The sequence below is a fragment of the Rhyacophila brunnea genome, unplaced genomic scaffold (genome assembly GCF_057557595.1).
Source record: "Rhyacophila brunnea isolate RB1 unplaced genomic scaffold, BYU_Rbru_1.0 scaffold_20, whole genome shotgun sequence".
Taxonomy (NCBI): domain Eukaryota; kingdom Metazoa; phylum Arthropoda; class Insecta; order Trichoptera; family Rhyacophilidae; genus Rhyacophila; species Rhyacophila brunnea.
The window spans coordinates 10,097,522-10,115,064 of NW_028232860.1; the positions used below are offsets into that span (position 1 = coordinate 10,097,522).

General features: G+C 34.5%; 1 protein-coding gene and 1 long non-coding RNA gene across 3 annotated transcripts; both read right to left on the reverse strand.

Moving 5' to 3' along the window:
- Positions 1-678: 678 nt before the first annotated feature.
- LOC147071156 (uncharacterized) lies at positions 679-2,217 on the reverse strand. The gene is made up of 3 exons (XR_015070832.1): positions 1,837-2,217; positions 801-1,773; positions 679-721 (listed from the first exon to the last, which is right to left on the reverse strand). It is a non-coding gene; the product is annotated as an uncharacterized LOC147071156 (long non-coding RNA).
- A 674-nt stretch (positions 2,218-2,891) lies between these two features.
- Positions 2,892-12,944, reverse strand: LOC147071157 (uncharacterized). Of its 2 annotated transcripts, XM_085948381.1 has the most exons (3): positions 8,791-8,856; positions 4,160-6,213; positions 2,892-4,050 (listed from the first exon to the last, which is right to left on the reverse strand). In XM_085948381.1, the coding sequence occupies exon 2, from the start codon at positions 6,182-6,184 to the stop codon at positions 4,421-4,423; it is 1,764 nt and encodes a 587-aa protein (XP_085804507.1). In that variant the 5' UTR covers positions 6,185-6,213; positions 8,791-8,856; the 3' UTR covers positions 2,892-4,050; positions 4,160-4,420. The 2 variants fall into 2 exon arrangements, with proteins under 2 accessions (XP_085804507.1, XP_085804508.1); XM_085948382.1 differs by lacking the exons at positions 2,892-4,050; positions 8,791-8,856 and adding an exon at positions 12,844-12,944 and having other exon boundaries at positions 4,421-6,213.
- Between the last annotated feature and the right edge of the window lie 4,599 nt (positions 12,945-17,543).

Sequence of the window (17,543 nt, forward strand, 5' to 3'; positions counted from 1 at the left end):
GTCATTGGAATCCCAATGCCAAGAATTAATAATAGACTTAATCCTTTAGGTGCTATGATGTTTTTCAAATTCTTTGTGAGTAATACTACCATTTATAATAATTATTGTTGATAAAAAAATATGGTATTATTTTTATAACCATCTTATCTTTTTGTGCGAGTGTTAAATAAATTAATTAAATGGACAAAATAAACAAAATGAATACCAGTTTGATAATAGGACGGTAGAAAGTTCCCGAAATAATTTACCATTTCAAGCATAATAATATCAACAACGATCGATGTTGGAATTTCTCGTGAGTATTATGAGCAATGATGTATGGTTGTTTAGCTTGGGAAGGGTTTAAATCACCACACATGTTTAAAAGACTATCGCACATACAAAATTAATAAAAAGGATTGCAGAACTGAAATAGATTATTCAAAACAGCTCCACTTCAGGTTTTATTGATAAAAGCAATATTGAGTTTTTCTATGTCAAGGCTACATGAGCGCTGTCTTCAGAATCCAAGAGGTCCACAAGGGTAGAAAATCCTTGGCTGCAGTGGTAGGTAATTGTGAAAGGTTGCAGCATCTTTAAAACTCGGCGAATCCAGGGGATTGAAGGATATGTTTTATATAGATTCTATGGGATACCTGGGGATATTAGAGTTATATAAATATTTTTTTAATAAGATTTATTACATCATGTTCTATCCTAAAGGATCATAATGTATGGAAGTCTATAGAGTGGAGGTTGTATTAACAGATTTTAGTTTTTACGAGAAATGGTTGTAAGTCACACTCATATTAAGACCATACTCTAGAGTGGAGGTTGTATTAACAGATTTTAGTTTTTACGAGAAATGGTTGTAAGTCACACTCATATTAAGACCATACTCTGGATCAATACAAATATTAACAAAACAACATATAAATTTATCAGACCCAGGATCCACAACATAAGGTGATACGTTCGTCAATGCTTGGTTACCGTAAGTGTGGTTTATAATACATAATTTTCATTACATATATTAATTTTACACTATTACTTAGTATTACACATTGTTACTTTATTTTACTCTTATTGTTTATAACATGTGTTAATTCTGCATGTAATCATAGTTAGAGTTATTGATTACAAATATGAGTCCAACAAACTTAAAATAAAAATAGTAAGACCATAAAAAAATGATACAATATTATATTATAATGTTTACGGATTAGAGCTTGTAATTTCTTAAGAAATTAATAAAAAATATCAGCCGGGGTTGATCTACTGCTGGATGAAGGCCTCACTTAGCTCTATTCACTCTTATCGGTCCATAGTCCTTCGCTTCCACATATATCCACCAAACTTTATGAGCTCACCTATCCAGTGGATTTTAGGGCGTCCCTGTGGGCGTTTAGTGCCCCTTGGGTACCACTGTATGACGGCATTTGTCCAGCGGTTGTCTACTTACCGAGTGACATGTCCAGCCCATTGTTTTTCATTTCATTTGCTTAGCGACCTCTATAACATCGCATACTATTGTCGGCTTCTTTATCCATTGGTTTCTTTTGTGATCTTTACGCGTTACGTCCAACATGCTCCTCTCCATGACATGTTGTGATTCTCCTAGTTTTTGGATTTCTCTTACATTAGGAGTCCATATTTCACATGAATTTATGAGAGCGTTGGTAGCACACATGGGTTGAACACTTTACGCTTAAGACACAGTACGGGGATTTATGATCGCAGGGACCTATCTACAATAACACAGTTTTGAGATAAACGCAAATAAAGATTTTGCTGCTATGAAATTCATTCAATTAAACAAACTTTACTCAACTATATCTTGTAAATAGATATATGTACATACGACATATTAAATCTTTGTGTCACCAATAAATATGATTATAGAATTATCGAAACAGGGGCTAACTCAAAACATACATTTTTGTAGTTAGGCCCCTGTGATCCTAAAACACCGAATGGGGAGTCACTTGAAGATAAAATATAGATACCTACCTATCTATCTAAAAAAAATATATCTCAGGGTATTTATTTCTCAAGACAAGAAATCTGGATCACAACCTCTTCTAAGGATTGATTTAACTTTAACCTTTCCCGATAAACAATAAAAACAAAAAGAATATTTTTATATAGTGTTAGCAGATTCATCAATTAGAGAAGTGTTTAAAATATTGTTTTTACTACGTTTTTCCCTTTCCCTCAACATTCTTCTCAAACATACTTACGAGGTTCTAATCAGTGACGTCCCTAGACAAAATGCCGCCCCATTTTTTTATACAATATTTTTTAATATTCGTGCTCGTGTCATTTATGGTCACCAAGGACGTCGAAGGGCAACAGAAGTAAACTAGACATCGCGAAACTGACAAAAATTAAAGTCCTGTTAAACTTTTTAAGCTAATTTATACATTTTGTTTCCAACCAGTGAGCTGAATTTTTAAAAATAACGATATTTTCGTTATTAAGTATTCAGTTTAGGTAGTTATTTCTATATATACCAAATGATTTTCCTCGATTTTCCGCCCTTCAAGTAACTGCCGCCTCCAAGCGACGCTCAATCTGCCTACCCCTACGGGACGTCACTGGATGTAATAGTAAGGTGACGATATACATATTTTTAAAGATAAATATAAGTTCTAGTTTTGATTAAATACCTATAATAAAAGAAATATGTTCAGTACCTAATGATACTCACTCAAAATAATACCTACCTACCTAAAGGTACTTGAAAACGTCATATTGCTACGAGATAAGTAATTGACAGCTATAAAAAATGTAATTAATGTCAGATCATTTAAAAAAATAATATGTATATCAGTCTATCTGCAGCACTTGATAAAAAAATTCCTGGAAGAATACTGTGCTCATTCTTCATCTCGAAATAAATGAAGTGTTACCGTATTTATCAGAGCCGAATTAAGAGAATTTGACCTTAAATCCGCCTATCGAAAAATAATATCTTGGGAAAATGTTGGACACTGCATTTCTTGGTAGTATTGGCTTGTGTGTCTCTGTTAATTGGGAGGGCAATGAATATGTTTAAATAAATTGCTTCGGATATTGATATATTCCACTTACGTGAGTGTCAATTCAGGTTGACGTTGTTTTATAAGTTTTTAAGATAGGGTCTATCAACCTAGTTCACTCTGTGAGCTTCTATGTTCTTATTTACTCACATTACACTGTATTTTTATTTGAAAACAATTGTTAACACTTTATGTCATGTCGTGAACGCTTTTAATTTGTAATTTTTCATGTTCATTACATGTAAAATAAATTAATTTGAATGTGAATATTGTTGGGTTTTTGTATTTATGGTGAAAAACTCAAATTAATGTAATCTCAGTGTAAATCAAGTCAAGATATAAATCGATTAGTTTTTTTTATCAAAAAAAAAAATATTAAATTCAAGAGTTCATAATATAAAAGCATGTAGGAAAGTATTAAAAAGACTTCTTTGTTGTATAACCAATTCATATATACAATAATATACATTCAGTGGTTCGCAACCATATTATAACAGCAATACACCATAGATATGACAATAATAATTCTCATTGCGATACACTTGCATGAGCAGCTCGACGGCCAAGGTATTTGGACCCCGATCCTCAGTGATGTGGTCCCAACGAAGAAGAAAAATAAAGATGCCAACAAGTAATAAGTGTATACTAAACACATACTAATAGTCAACATGTATAGGTACTCGTACCTATAATATTATGCATTGAGGCGGTTACATGTAGTGAGTTTTTTAAAATCAAATTTAGCTGAATTTACATTTAAAAAAATAATGGCTACCTTATAACAATATGGTCGCAGAATTCATAACCATACATACAGTGTAATTAACCACTTCTCACATCCCACCTAAATCGTACGTACAACATTTCACCGTGGCACAGTTCGCCGTGAGTTTTCATATCAGAAGGAGATGACCGTAGGCTATACGGTTTCCAATTTTATTAGATTCAATATGAACATTATTAAATCGATTTTCATAGCTGATTTCGGCAAAATTCATGAATTGAAGAATGAAAACCTAACCTAATCTAACTAATAGTATAGATATACTATATACTATATATAGATATACTATATATACGATATACTATATACTATATATAGATATACTATATACTATATACTATATATATAGATATACTAATCCAGTATATCGGCTATTTTCAAAATTTGCTTGCTGCTGGCTTCCTGTAAAGTGTAAGTAAACCGACAAAAACCGTGTTTTATTAAGACATCAATTTTATGTCATTAGATACTATACGACTCAAAGAGGTTGGACGGTCTTTAATATACGGCCATATATTTCCGATACAACATTTAAAGGTGAAGTGTGATACGGCGAACTGCGTACGTACAAGTTTCCGGACACGGTATTTATTTCCTTAATATCTCGACTAAAATATCAACAATTGTATGTGTTTTCGAAAAGCTCAAAAGCTCGTTTTATTAGCGATTTATCTTCCTCATAAGCTAAAACTGCATTCGCTTCTTCAAGTGAGAAAAGTTTCACTTCGAAATTCTCATTCTCCATTTGAGTATTGGCGTCTCTAGCTACATCTTCATTTATTTGAGTAATGTACCAAAATATTATCTTCTGATTTTTCTGCGAAGAGCCGATTTTTCGGATAGAAATAATGAAAGGCTCAGTGGCATCGTTTACTTTACGGGCCACGTCTTTAACAAATTCATCGCCAGGAGTCGCTCTGGTTTCCATCGTCACAGGCATCAAAGAACACTCATATCCGGTTTCCTCGTACGTCTCCCGTAACGCCGTTTCACTTAGATTCTCATTTACATTTTTCCGTCCTTTCGGCAAAAGCCACTCGTTCTTCGCTATGTGATGAATAAGGCAAACCTGCTTTGTAGATTTATTTATAAGTATCGATCCAGCACTCAAAACGAATTCATGAGAGAACAGATCAACCTTGTTTGTGTAGCCATGATTTATAAGAGCTAGCATTGAAATCTTTTCGTTTTTTGATTTAACCATATCGTAAATACGGTGCGACGATTCATCCAATGTAACATCATTGTTGTCGTGAATAAAACAAGCGACATCTGTTTTAATTTTATGAGCTCCTCGTGACATTTTAACCTCATCTCTGGCTTTCAATTCCTCAATATCAATGCTTGAACGCATTATACGATTATCGAGTGTCGTATCAACAAAAACAATCTGTAATAGGTTTCCTAAAATCAGTTTTAACGTTTTAGTAGATTTCAAGTCATGAAGACTTTCAATGGTGATGACTCTAATCCAGTAATGCCACTTGAGGTAATGATCGAGTTGTTTCACAAGTAAACTCGCTTGTTTTTCAGAAGAAAACTCATAAACATCGCAACCGAGTTGGGCCGAAGCCAATTTGAGAAAATATCCTATCTTCAGACGTGCACACTTTGTGCCGGCAACTTCTAATCTATTACAAGTCCCTTCTGATAAAGAACTTTTACCCGATTCAGAGAATCCACCAAATGCAACAATAGCATTGACATGCTCAAACATCAAAGGCAGACTTGGGGATGATCCATTTTTCTTCGCTGAATACTCGAGAATAATCAAACGGATTTTATTTTGTACTTCAACAACAGACATATCAGTTACATTAATAACATCGGTATATATATTGAGCGACTCCTGTATAGATAAGTGTTGCTGCAGTATCTTCTGATAGTCTTCATAAGTCTGATCGAAAGAAGACTGACGCATTAGAGATATTGAAACAGATTTCTCCATGGTATTACCGTGTTTCAATAAAATTCGTACATCCTCCGTAGCAATTTTGAATCCAAGTTTATCCTTAATCGATTGATAAATACTTTCTGCGCCTTTTCTATCGCAGTTTTCTTTAATGGCAATAGTGGCAATGCAGACAGCCTCGAACATTGCACCACCTCTGTCATACACCACGAAATCTTTTGACGACGATTCTGCAGCTCTCTGGCTTATGGCTCGAATAATGACAGAAACAAATTCCTCACTTGTACTTTTTTTGAACCACCATTGCTGCAATGTGTCCTCTGTTACGAGGCTCATCATAAACTTGTCGTAGTTGTGGATGGAAGACCGCAGATCGAAAGATTCTGGCATGTTGTCCATCTGCGTCGTTTTTCCGACATTGTCGGGGCCGTTCACGGAGATGGTGATCCGGATGTTACTGGATATCATTTCTTTGGTTTGTGCTCACGTTTTGTGCTCTGAAACATGTAGCAAGTTTGAATTATGAATATAATCAAATTGATTAGTTTTACAGGGTTCGAAATGGACCGGTATGCACCGGAGCGCCGTTCCAACACGTGAAGTTTTATAGGTATTATTAGTTTTTTAAATTCGTCTAAATTAAATCTGTAGTAACCGCCCACAGGTGAGCCTAATATTATTATTATTAGCTAATATGGAATAAATAAAAATGAATACGTAGTTACTTACAATTTTTGTATTATTTAAGAGGACGTTCTACAGAATTGGCCTTGAGAATTGAAAATATGATTTTTTAACATGTGGTCCATAATATCTTGTCTACTAGTTAATATAAAAAGGTCGTGTCAAAGTTGTTTGTGTTAATAAATTTGCTCTGTGACTGATCCGACTCATATTTCACATTTATTTCATCAGGGCTGTCGAAGACATAAATCATAATATATATTTATAATTTTAAATTTTTATTTATAATATATATTATTTAAGTTTTGTGCATCTAATGCCGGGTCCACACTGGCAACAAGTTAATTTGCTGGCAACCTCGTTAGATTTTACGATAATTTTTGTAAAATTTCTTAAGCAATTATGGTAAGTATCGTAAAATTTAATGAGGTTGCCAGCAACTTGTTACCAGTGTGGAAATGGCTTAATATCCACTGTGGTTCACGTAGTGGCATGGACCTGGGGTTAGCTAATTCAGGAAGTCAACACCCATGATAGAATTTTTTCCAGTTTTGGTTGCATTATATTCCAAAACTCTTCTGTAAAAATCGTTTCCGAGTTTATAAATGGAAATTTCTCGGTGTACATAGTAAACAAACCTACGAATAAAAAAAGACAAAAAGGAACATACTGATTCATCGCAGTAAAATCTGGTAATCAAATTCGCCATTTTGAAAAGCGACGATTTTGCGTAAACAAATATCACGTGGTCTGTACGTGTGCGGCAAACTTCGAATGTGTTTGTAATTTTGTGCAAAGTGCGAATGTAATGTTTTCAAATAATTGATATGGATTAATTATACCATCGTATTATTTTCTCGAAATCATAAACATACTATAATAGTATTTGAGTATCAACCTATGTTCAATTTGAATTGGGTTATAATAATAATATACCCGTATATATATCAATAGTATGTTTGCTACAAAATCCACCCAAGTTATCAGTACGTACTTGCACAGGTTTGATTAAAAACCATGATGAAATTAACATTTAAAAAATATGAATGCTTAATATTATTTTGACAGCCCTGTTTTCTGATCGGCTTCATCTCGCAGGTGTTCATAAAATAATAATAATTCTCCGCGCGGCAGAAATTATCAGTAATAATAATAATATTTCTTGAAATAAAATCTCCGATGATTAGTGATTTTTGCGAAAAGATCGATTTAAATTGACGTAGTTACGACGCCGAGGTCCTTTTTATACTGAATTATATTTGAACGGCGGGCTCTTCAGCGGGCCCTTAAGAGGCGCATTTTTTGTTACTGACCGGGCGACAAAATACCTTGCTACGCTCCTGCATATTATAATATTATTATAGAACATAAGTATTGACCAGCATCATTTCGAATCGCCCTTCATTCGATGAATTCTGCTTAATTTTAAAATGTCAGAAGATTTTCAATTTATTTTTAATATTAATTTTATATAAGTATGTATCTTCCATATTAAATTTACGTACATTCATTTAATATTAGTTAAGACTAGAAACTTATTTATCACGTTGTTATTTTATTATTTACGATTTTTTACGAATGTCGATTGTTCGGGACCTGCATCAGTTGAAATACGATCTTATGGTGGAGAGTTCAAAAGAAATTATTGTTAACAGTGTTAACACTACTTTATTTGAGGTTATATCGATACTATCCGTGGCTTTATCCAATTAGCTGAAGGACTGTAGTTTAAAATCTAGAATATGGCAATATTTGGCCACGTATTTTTTTCGACTTATACGTGTTGTCTGCCATTCTTGGAGTACTAATTCAATACTAATCGACTTGCGTGTTCCTGATAACTATCTTAGAAATCGGGAGCATCAGTTGTTTGTTCCCCCAAGATGCAGAACTAACCTGCCATTGGTGATGCCAATTGGGAAGGCAATAACTCTGTTCAACCAAATCGCTTCGGATGTTGATATAGGTATACCAGCTACACGAGGATGAGCATTTATAGGTGGGCGTTGTTTGATAAATTCTTAAAATAGGGTGTACTTAGGTCATATTGTGTGCTTCCATGCTTTATGATTTTGTACCTATTTATTTTTTGTGATACTGCATATAGATATGATCTTTATTATTTACACCGTTTTAATACTTTTTTTTTTTTTTTAATAACATGTGAACGTCTTGAATTTATAATTTGTAATGTTCACTGTATGTAATTATAAAAAAAAGAGAATTTGAATTTCAACGTATTTTACGAATTAAGATGCACGTTAATTACTAATCGTTTAGTATTGAGTTTTGACCTTCGGAAAGTGTACGTGTACGTTAATTAATTGAATACACCTGTAATCAAAAATTTTAATAATTAAGAAGACAAAAAATGTTGAAGTCTCGCTTACCGATAGAAATATTATCGTCCTTTCTCAGCGCCGGCCAACTAACAACCAAATCAGCTGTGTATGAATGAGATAGGATACTGGGACGACTAGGGCCGTCAACAATTTATCGATACTTCAAAGTATTGATACTTTATAACTGATTCTTCGATACTTTGATACCGGTATCTATCAGTTAAACCAGTGGTCGGCAAACCGTCTTTGGCCCCTTGAATGCGGCTCTGCCACAAATATCCTCTTCCCTATTTTGACATAGCTACAAAGAAGCGCAAAGAAAAACGGAAGACGAAAACCGCGAATTTAAAGTTGAATGGACCGAGATTTTTGCGTTTATTCAAAACTTAAATTACTGAATACAATCTTCCAACAATGTTAATATTGTATGTTTTGTGGGTAGTAAAGAGATTTCTAAGAGAGGAAATCAAGAGAAGTCGTCTTCTTGATGAGAACCTGGAATCGTGCTTAAAATTAAAAACAACAACATACAAACGTAAATTTAATTTTTATCAATAAATATGATCATTATTAAGTAAATATGATATAAAGTTTTATTCGTATAGTTTAACTGAGGCGTCTAATTACAAAAAGCGACAAGTCCACAATTCAATATTTTCGGGAAACAACGTTTCTATGTTTCAAGCTTCAATCATTTGTTTTAACGTTCGATTATTTTTTCCGTTGTATTCTATGTCGGAATTAGAACCAGATGGCAATTTGTTTCAGCCGATAAACTCTTAAATGTAATAAATATAGGCAAAATAAAATTGGACGTATCGCTATTTGTACCTCACTTTTCAATTTACTCCGCATAAGGCACATATTTCTTTGGCACTGTCATGAGTTTACCAGATGCTACAGCATGGGAGACGCCCTTTTCAATATTGAATGTTCCCTTATTGGTTGATTTAAACACGCGCGAAATAAACCAAGCTTTAAATAATATGAAACACGGACTTGGCGCTTTTTGTAATAAATCGAGACTTAAATTTTTTTTTCTTAGGGTTATGTCGCGTTTTGGAATTTATAGATCAATACATATTGTGTAAAATTATACAAAGAATACGTGCGTATTTTTTTCTCGATTTTGACCAAATGTGGACTTATCGCTTTTTGAAATTGACGCGTCTAGTTTCAAAAGCCCCTAAAACGGTTTTCATAAAATTTTGAGTTAGATATATATTTAGAGATATGTTTTTGTCCACTACATGTTGGACAAAGTTATAATTTCAAAAAAGGCCTAAAACCCTCAATATTTATTATCAAAAATTAGGCTTAATTTCAAAACCCCCTAAAACAGTTTTCATGTGAATTTCAAATCCCCCTAAAATGAATAAGCCAATCAGCGGCTGCTCTGATGGTCATGTGATACGGATTTCAATATGTCTGCCTGAACAAAATTAAAGTGACTTCGTGTTGATCGCTCTGTAGGTTAATAGTATTTTTCGATATTTATAATGAATGTTGACCTGATTAATGTGTCGAAACGTAAGCCCAACGAGTCAAGGAAGCGTTTAGAAAGAAAATAAATATGGGAAGTCAATATCGAACGCCAAAAACGGCAAGTGAATATTGACAATTTCTGCGTGTTATTTGTCCAATAATACAGTGGTGTCTCATCATACTGTTCCTATTGTTGATTATAAAATTACTTGATTTAAAATAATTACAGTTTACCATTGAAAACGTTAAATATGTACCTATTGACTAAATACTTTTTTCACATATTTTATTAATTATCAGGACCGGTTTTACCAACTTATTATTTTCTATACAAATATTTAAAAATGCATAATAACAAAATATAAAGTAGGGACAGCCACTAACTAGAATATAAATAATTATATGTACACTATACCTATACCATTCATCCGATTACGATAAAACTTTGGTGAGTTATTGTGTGCACATCTGCCAAGGTTTCTGAATTAGAAAAATCATCTTCTTCTTCTTCTTCATTCTATTTTATTTTATTCATAATTATGGTTCCTATACCATTCATCCGATTGCATTGAAACTTTCGTCAGTTGTTGTGCGCACACCCGAAAAGATTTTTGAATTAGTACAATCATCTTCTTCTTCTTCTTTTATTCTATCTTCTTCTATTCGTATGCATTGCTATACCATTCATCCGATTGCGATGAATCTTTCGTCAGTTGCTGTGCTCACACCCGCGAAGGTTTATGAATTAAAATTTTAACTAAAGTTTATTAAGTTAATAACAGTGTACCCACATATATAATTTAAGTTGAAGAAATTTGGCTCTCAAAAGAAATCTCAATAGTTTTACTGTTGATATTTGGCTCTGTTAACAAATGAGTTTGCCGACCACTGAGTTAAACCATAGTTGGAATATTAAAATGCTGCCCCCATTGTCACCCCCCTCTTTCCCCCCTGTTGATATAACGTCACATTTTTGACAACACCCCCCCCCCCTAAACGTTAAAAAATATTGTTTTAAAAATGTTAATGTGTTTTTTCAGATCCTTATATTTTTTCGTTTACTTTGTGACATCAAATTTTCTCTGATCCCCCTTCCCCCTTCCCCCTTCGTCACAAATCATCACATTATATCAGAACTCCCTCTCCCTGGAGTGTGACGTCATATGGACGGCCCCTTATTGATCGTTTTGAATAAATATAATAGTATCTAAAGTAAATGATCTACCGATCTATCGAAATTAATACCTCTATACTGTTTTGAAGTTAATAATTTGCAATAGAGTCGATGTGTTACAAACATCCAACCCCCGCAGTGTGATCGGTAACACGAACTATTTTTTAAAGGTTAATGAAGTAAGTACCTAAAGAGAGTGGTTATTGTTCGGCAAAATGAAGCCGTGTTTCTTGCGTATATCGCACAGTAGAACCTCAATTTCATTATTCTTAACTTAACTATGAAACGTTATACCATCATGTTGTTTCTCAGTACGGCTACCAAATATAAACGCAACATAGTTAAGTAACCATATTTTTTACTCTAATTTATTAAAAATAATAACCACTAACTTTATATTTAACACAAAAACAATAAATTTCAGCAGTACTTTCTCGCAGTTTTTCAATGAATGTAGTCATTTAAATCAATATTTTATTTTATCGGTGACGCGTAAAAAATATTGAATTCAGCCGTAGAAATTCTATACTACTCTACTGAAACGATAACCAAAAAAAGACATTGTCTATGAACATTTTCACACACGGTTATACATTTGAGTTGCGCGCGCCGCTCAACGCTCCGCCGAACGCGCATACGCTGGACGAGCGCTAACGCATATTGCGGAGATATAAGGGTGCCAAATGCTTTCTCACTCGCACGTATAGTTCGTTTTGTTCAGGCCTTGGGTGAGTTGAAACCAAAGTTATTTTCAAAATTTGTTGCACATAATTATTTTCTTTTGTCTCAAATTTTATTAGATATTGTAGTAGGTATATAAATTTAGTATTTTATTATCATGATCATTGTTTATCAAGAAAATATTGCATTCTTATAATAATTATTATTAAAAAGTTTAGATAATTTGGTATCGGTACTTGCAAGAATCGATACGATACCGATACCAGGTATCGATACTTTTTATTTCGATATGACGACCCTAGGCACGACAAAACACGTTGCCGTCATATTTATAATACATATTCTCTTGATATGAATTCTGATAACATGATAGAATTTAAGTTCCTAAGCATATCTTGATAAAAAGATTAACACAGTACACTGACATGGAGTCAAGAACTATAATAAACTAATTAAACATGTACCTACATATACTAATTAGTAGTGGCGCACCCAGGGGGGGAGCCAAGGGGCCCTGGCACCCCAAACATGAAAATTATCAAAATGATTTTAAACATTGGAATTGAAAGCCAATAAACTATACCTTTGGCCTTAGACAAATAAAAACACGGCAAAAAATCGTTTTGTAATTATTCTCCAGCAACCTTTTTAGAAAAATTTCTTAGATTTTAATTTCCAACACAAAAATTTCGAAACACTAATGTCAGGTTTTTTTAGAAACCCAATCTCGAATGAAACTGTCAAAAATTTTTGGTGTCCACCTGAATTCCGGAGTGGTGTAGCTCATGGCTGGCGAGGGCTGACAGGGCTCTAGCCTGGGGGCCCGGGGTGTGGGGAGCCCGGCGTGAGATAAACACACATCATAAATTAGCTTTAATAGTAAAAAAGTCGCCTGCGGCGCTATTATACTTCATGGCCTTGAACATTTTTAATTATATAATTGTGCAATATATTTTTTGATTATTATGTGTCGATACTCGACAGCTCCATTATTAAAGTAGATGTATTAAAAATCGCCAATAATTCACTGTATAAGTACCCTTAGTTTGAACTAAAACATAATTTGAAAAACGTTAATGTAGTGTTTCACACTGCCTTTAATCTTAACGGTAGGTAGGGGGGCCGCCAAATATCGTAGCCTGAGGGCCCGTTTTAGGATGTGGGGACCATGGTGTAGGTACACCGAGTGCAATAGACAAAAGGACGATAAACGAGAAATTAGGCTGTGAAGAAGAAAAAGAGCCTCTAGGACTAATTTACATTCTCCTCCTTGCCCCCCCCCAATATTAAATCCTGGGTGCGCCACTGCTAATTACCTTCATTATTAAGACGATACTTCAGAGAAATGGCAAATAATTTTCAATTTAATTCTTAAATCGTGTAAAGATGACTAAAAACGTTACCCATTTACTTGAAAAAAAAAAACATGTCAATGAATATATTATTATTGTTACTAATAGAACATACGTTAAAGTGCCCACCACCACCCGTCATATATGCACAACCGTGGATATGCACATAAACATAACATTAAATGGACGCATGTTGGATTTATATGACAAATTATATTTCGTTCGGCATACGTCATTTGTACCCGCGACCCGCAACCGCGCATCGCCTAGCCACGATCTTTTTAGACCATGCCTCAACTAAGGTATAGCCTTAATGAATTGTTACAGGTATGTATCTCATTATCATCAGCCGAGGTCAATCCACTGCCGGATGAAGGCCTCCCCTAGATCTTTCTACTCATACCGGTCTCTAATTTTGTCACTGCCACGTACACCTACCGAAGATTATAAGTTCATATATCCATCGGTTGTCCACTCGCCGAGGGACATGTCCCATTGCCATTTCATCTGCTAAGCAATATTTATCACATCGTGAACTATTGTCTGCTACCTTATCCAATGGTTTATTTTGCGATCTTTTTACGATGTGCCCAACATACATCTTTCCATGCCACATTGCGCTACTCATATTAATTATCTCTTTAATCTGGTCGACCTGCTACGCCGGGCCCCTTATGTGTCCAGACTCCCAGGCTAGAGCCCTGTCAGCCGCCTCTTGTGGGGGCCATGCTGGAGATCGTCAGTGATTTTTGAAAACGCCCCTCTAGGGCGTGGTATCCATATGCTACACCTAGGTACGTGGGTGAAAAATAAAAAAATATTAAAGCAGGAAAAAGTATCTAGCATAATAAGCACTGTCAGTTTAGTTGGGTTTTTATTTCCAAAATATAACGGGGAATACCTACCTACTCATGGAAAAAAACGTTATTATGATATGGTTGAATATTTAACGAGTGTAAAAATAGTTATCAAATTATTTTCTGTCAAGCAGACAGCTGTTATTTATTTTTATTTTAAGATAGTTTTTGACAATCAATCATAACATTTAATAGTGATTACTGATTGTAAATGAGGTACCAGACAGACGATCTCACAAAAAACAACAATCTAAAAATAATACATGTTGAAGTTATTTTTATCTACCTACTTAAGTATAAGTGACGAAGCCCACCAGAAGCGGCGCTCGGTGCGCTCACTACGAAGTAGGCCCCCTCCCACCCGCGCATTACCCTTCACCTATGTAATAAGGGGCACGAGAAGCACAAAATAATTATTATTATCAGCGATCTCATAACAAAGCAATAAAAATATTATTATGTTTCTCGGCAGCTTGTAATTCATATTCACGATGACGTAATTCTCCCAGCGAGAATAAAAGCACTAAACAATGAGTTCACTGTTATTAAATAATGCCTACTCGCCCGTCTTATCGACAACGCGTCCAGAAGCTGATAAAAAAAACGACGCGCGCCCCTTTTGCTTGCCGTGTTCAATGGGCTTTGTCATATTTAACAACGTATTATTTTCGTTAATTCGTCCCGCTGAGAAGCCAAACAACGTGTGAATCATGGGGCGAGCGGACACAGTACTCCGTCAAAACCAGTGTGCGTTGCCATATTTGATTACGTTGTATTTTTGATGATTCACATTGAATATGCGCGAGCGCCCCGCAAGCCCGTTTCTATGTGCGCGACGCCTTAATGCTTATTAGGTTCGTAGTGTATAACTACTTTAATAAATTACGATGTAATTAAAATTTTTGTACTAATTGATATGTTTATTACATTACAATCTCGTTCGATTTGTTCACCTTGATCCCCAAATCCAGGGATTTTGGGGAGGAGTCAGCTTGACCACCTAGAAATCTACCTTTTCCCATTCACTGAGGACCTTTTAATTAATTTTTAATTACCACATTTAAATAATATGCTAATTATATCTAATGGCCACCTGATGGGCAACGCGCCAGTTGCGTTGGATGCAGTAAATGGGTTTTAATCAGTGAATAAACAGAAAGTTTCTGTGACAAATTTGTATTCTTCTATGTGCCCTATTTTTCTTTCTACTCATGAAACACAGAAACAAAGAAAATATGTTATTATAAATATTATACTAACATTATAAATTAAAAATAACGAATTACACCAAAAATAATCGTAATAAAAAGTGTGAACCTGGTGCATATCTATTTTTTTTCAGCAACACATATTCCTGCCGAAAGGCTCACCTTTCAACACTTGCTTGCAGCTCATAACAGACTGGCAGCTATAAATGCATATCGGAAAACTTGCATTTTGTGTTTTCATTTGAAAAATAATATAATAATCACTTACGACTTTAACTGTATGTTACACAACACACGAAACAGTATAATAAAGAAAATCTTTTACTTTATTGTTGTTTACACCGCCCTTTTATTTACATTAAAGCTCCGACAGTGCTGCCACTTTGTGAAACACTGGTTTAAACAACACCATATTATAATAAAAAAGCTCATCGATACTCACTCTTATCAAAAGTGTGATGTTTCGGATTGCGGTGTATTTGCTAAGTGAACCATATTGTCACTAAATCAATGACGTCCCTAGACAAAATGCCGCCCCTATGCAGTGCCAAAATGCCACCACATTGTTGTATACAGTATTTTTTATCATCCTTTCATGACTCCAATATCTAAGAAATGTGGTGTATGGATACATAACTAAAAAGATATATGTATACCACTAAATCTAATCATCTCTGCTTCAATAGATAATATTGCGAGTTTTCAGTTTTACGGTTTCAGATAGGTACATTTAAAAATACACCTGACCACTTCCAAAACTCACGAGTGACTGGCAAACATATTTGGATAAATTTTAAATTAGGTATGCACGAGTCATTGCTGTTCACCAAGAACGTGACGTCCAAGGACAACGAAAGTAAACTAGACATCGCGAACCCGACAAAAAAAGTCCTGTTAAAACTTTTATAGTAGGTACTTACCTACTTAATATATTTTGTAACCAGTGAGCTGAATTTTTTAATGGAAATATATTTCCGTTATTACTAAGTTAAGGTAGCTTTCTATGTATACTCCTCGATTTGCCGCCCCCAAGGGACGCTCAATCTGCCTATCCCCACGGGACGTCACTGACTAAATGTGAAATATTTATATTGAAAATTCATAATGGAAACTATTATCTAAATATTTTATATGATTTCATCGATCCCAGTATCCTAGGATCGGGATCGGAAATACTAATTCCGACATTTAGGGATTGCAATGTCGAATGAAAATACTAATACCAGTATTTCGGTATTTCCCATCGAATATCGGTAGGTACTAATATCGGTATTCGTGAAATATATTATTATGGCAAAAAGAAGTAGGTACTTAAATAAATCTCTTTAAACATTTTTTATAGCACGTGCTATTGCTGGTCTACAAGGGTGTTGAAGGGCAACGGAAGTAAACCAGACATCGCGTAATCCGAAAGAAAATACAATGTTAATTATTAATACATTTTGTTTCCACTTTCAATACCGATTATATTGGTATTATCCAATCCAATCTCTTCGGTATTATCTGATTTTTAAAACCGGTATTTCGGTATCGAAGAATACTGGAATACCGGTTTTGAAATATCGGTATTGCAATCCAATTATTCAATTAAATATAATAAATATTTTACTCTCCATCGTGAACACTTTTATGCGACTTATTTTTAGATTATGATTGAATCAAATACTAAGCTACGGCAATCATATTTTTCTAGGAAACTTTATAATATAAAATATCCGCTCAGTTAATTTAATGTAATCTTCTGAAAGCAGTGGCGTTACATTTTCAAGCAGGTATGTACATTTAAAATGAGTGTATATCAGTGGCGCGCTATTAAAGAATGCAAATCACTTGCCAGTCCACTCGAGTCTATCCAGATCATTCCGGCATCCCGTAGTTCAGAAGTATACGCCCTGTGAGAGATATTTAGCGCCTTCCGAGACACCGGAATCTGACTGGTTTGAAGAAAACACAGACCAGTTTGAATTCTTAAGACTTGAGACGTATACCGAACATCGATGCCTCGCTTTGGATGTGATTAGTCGCGCTGTTCGCACTATTATCT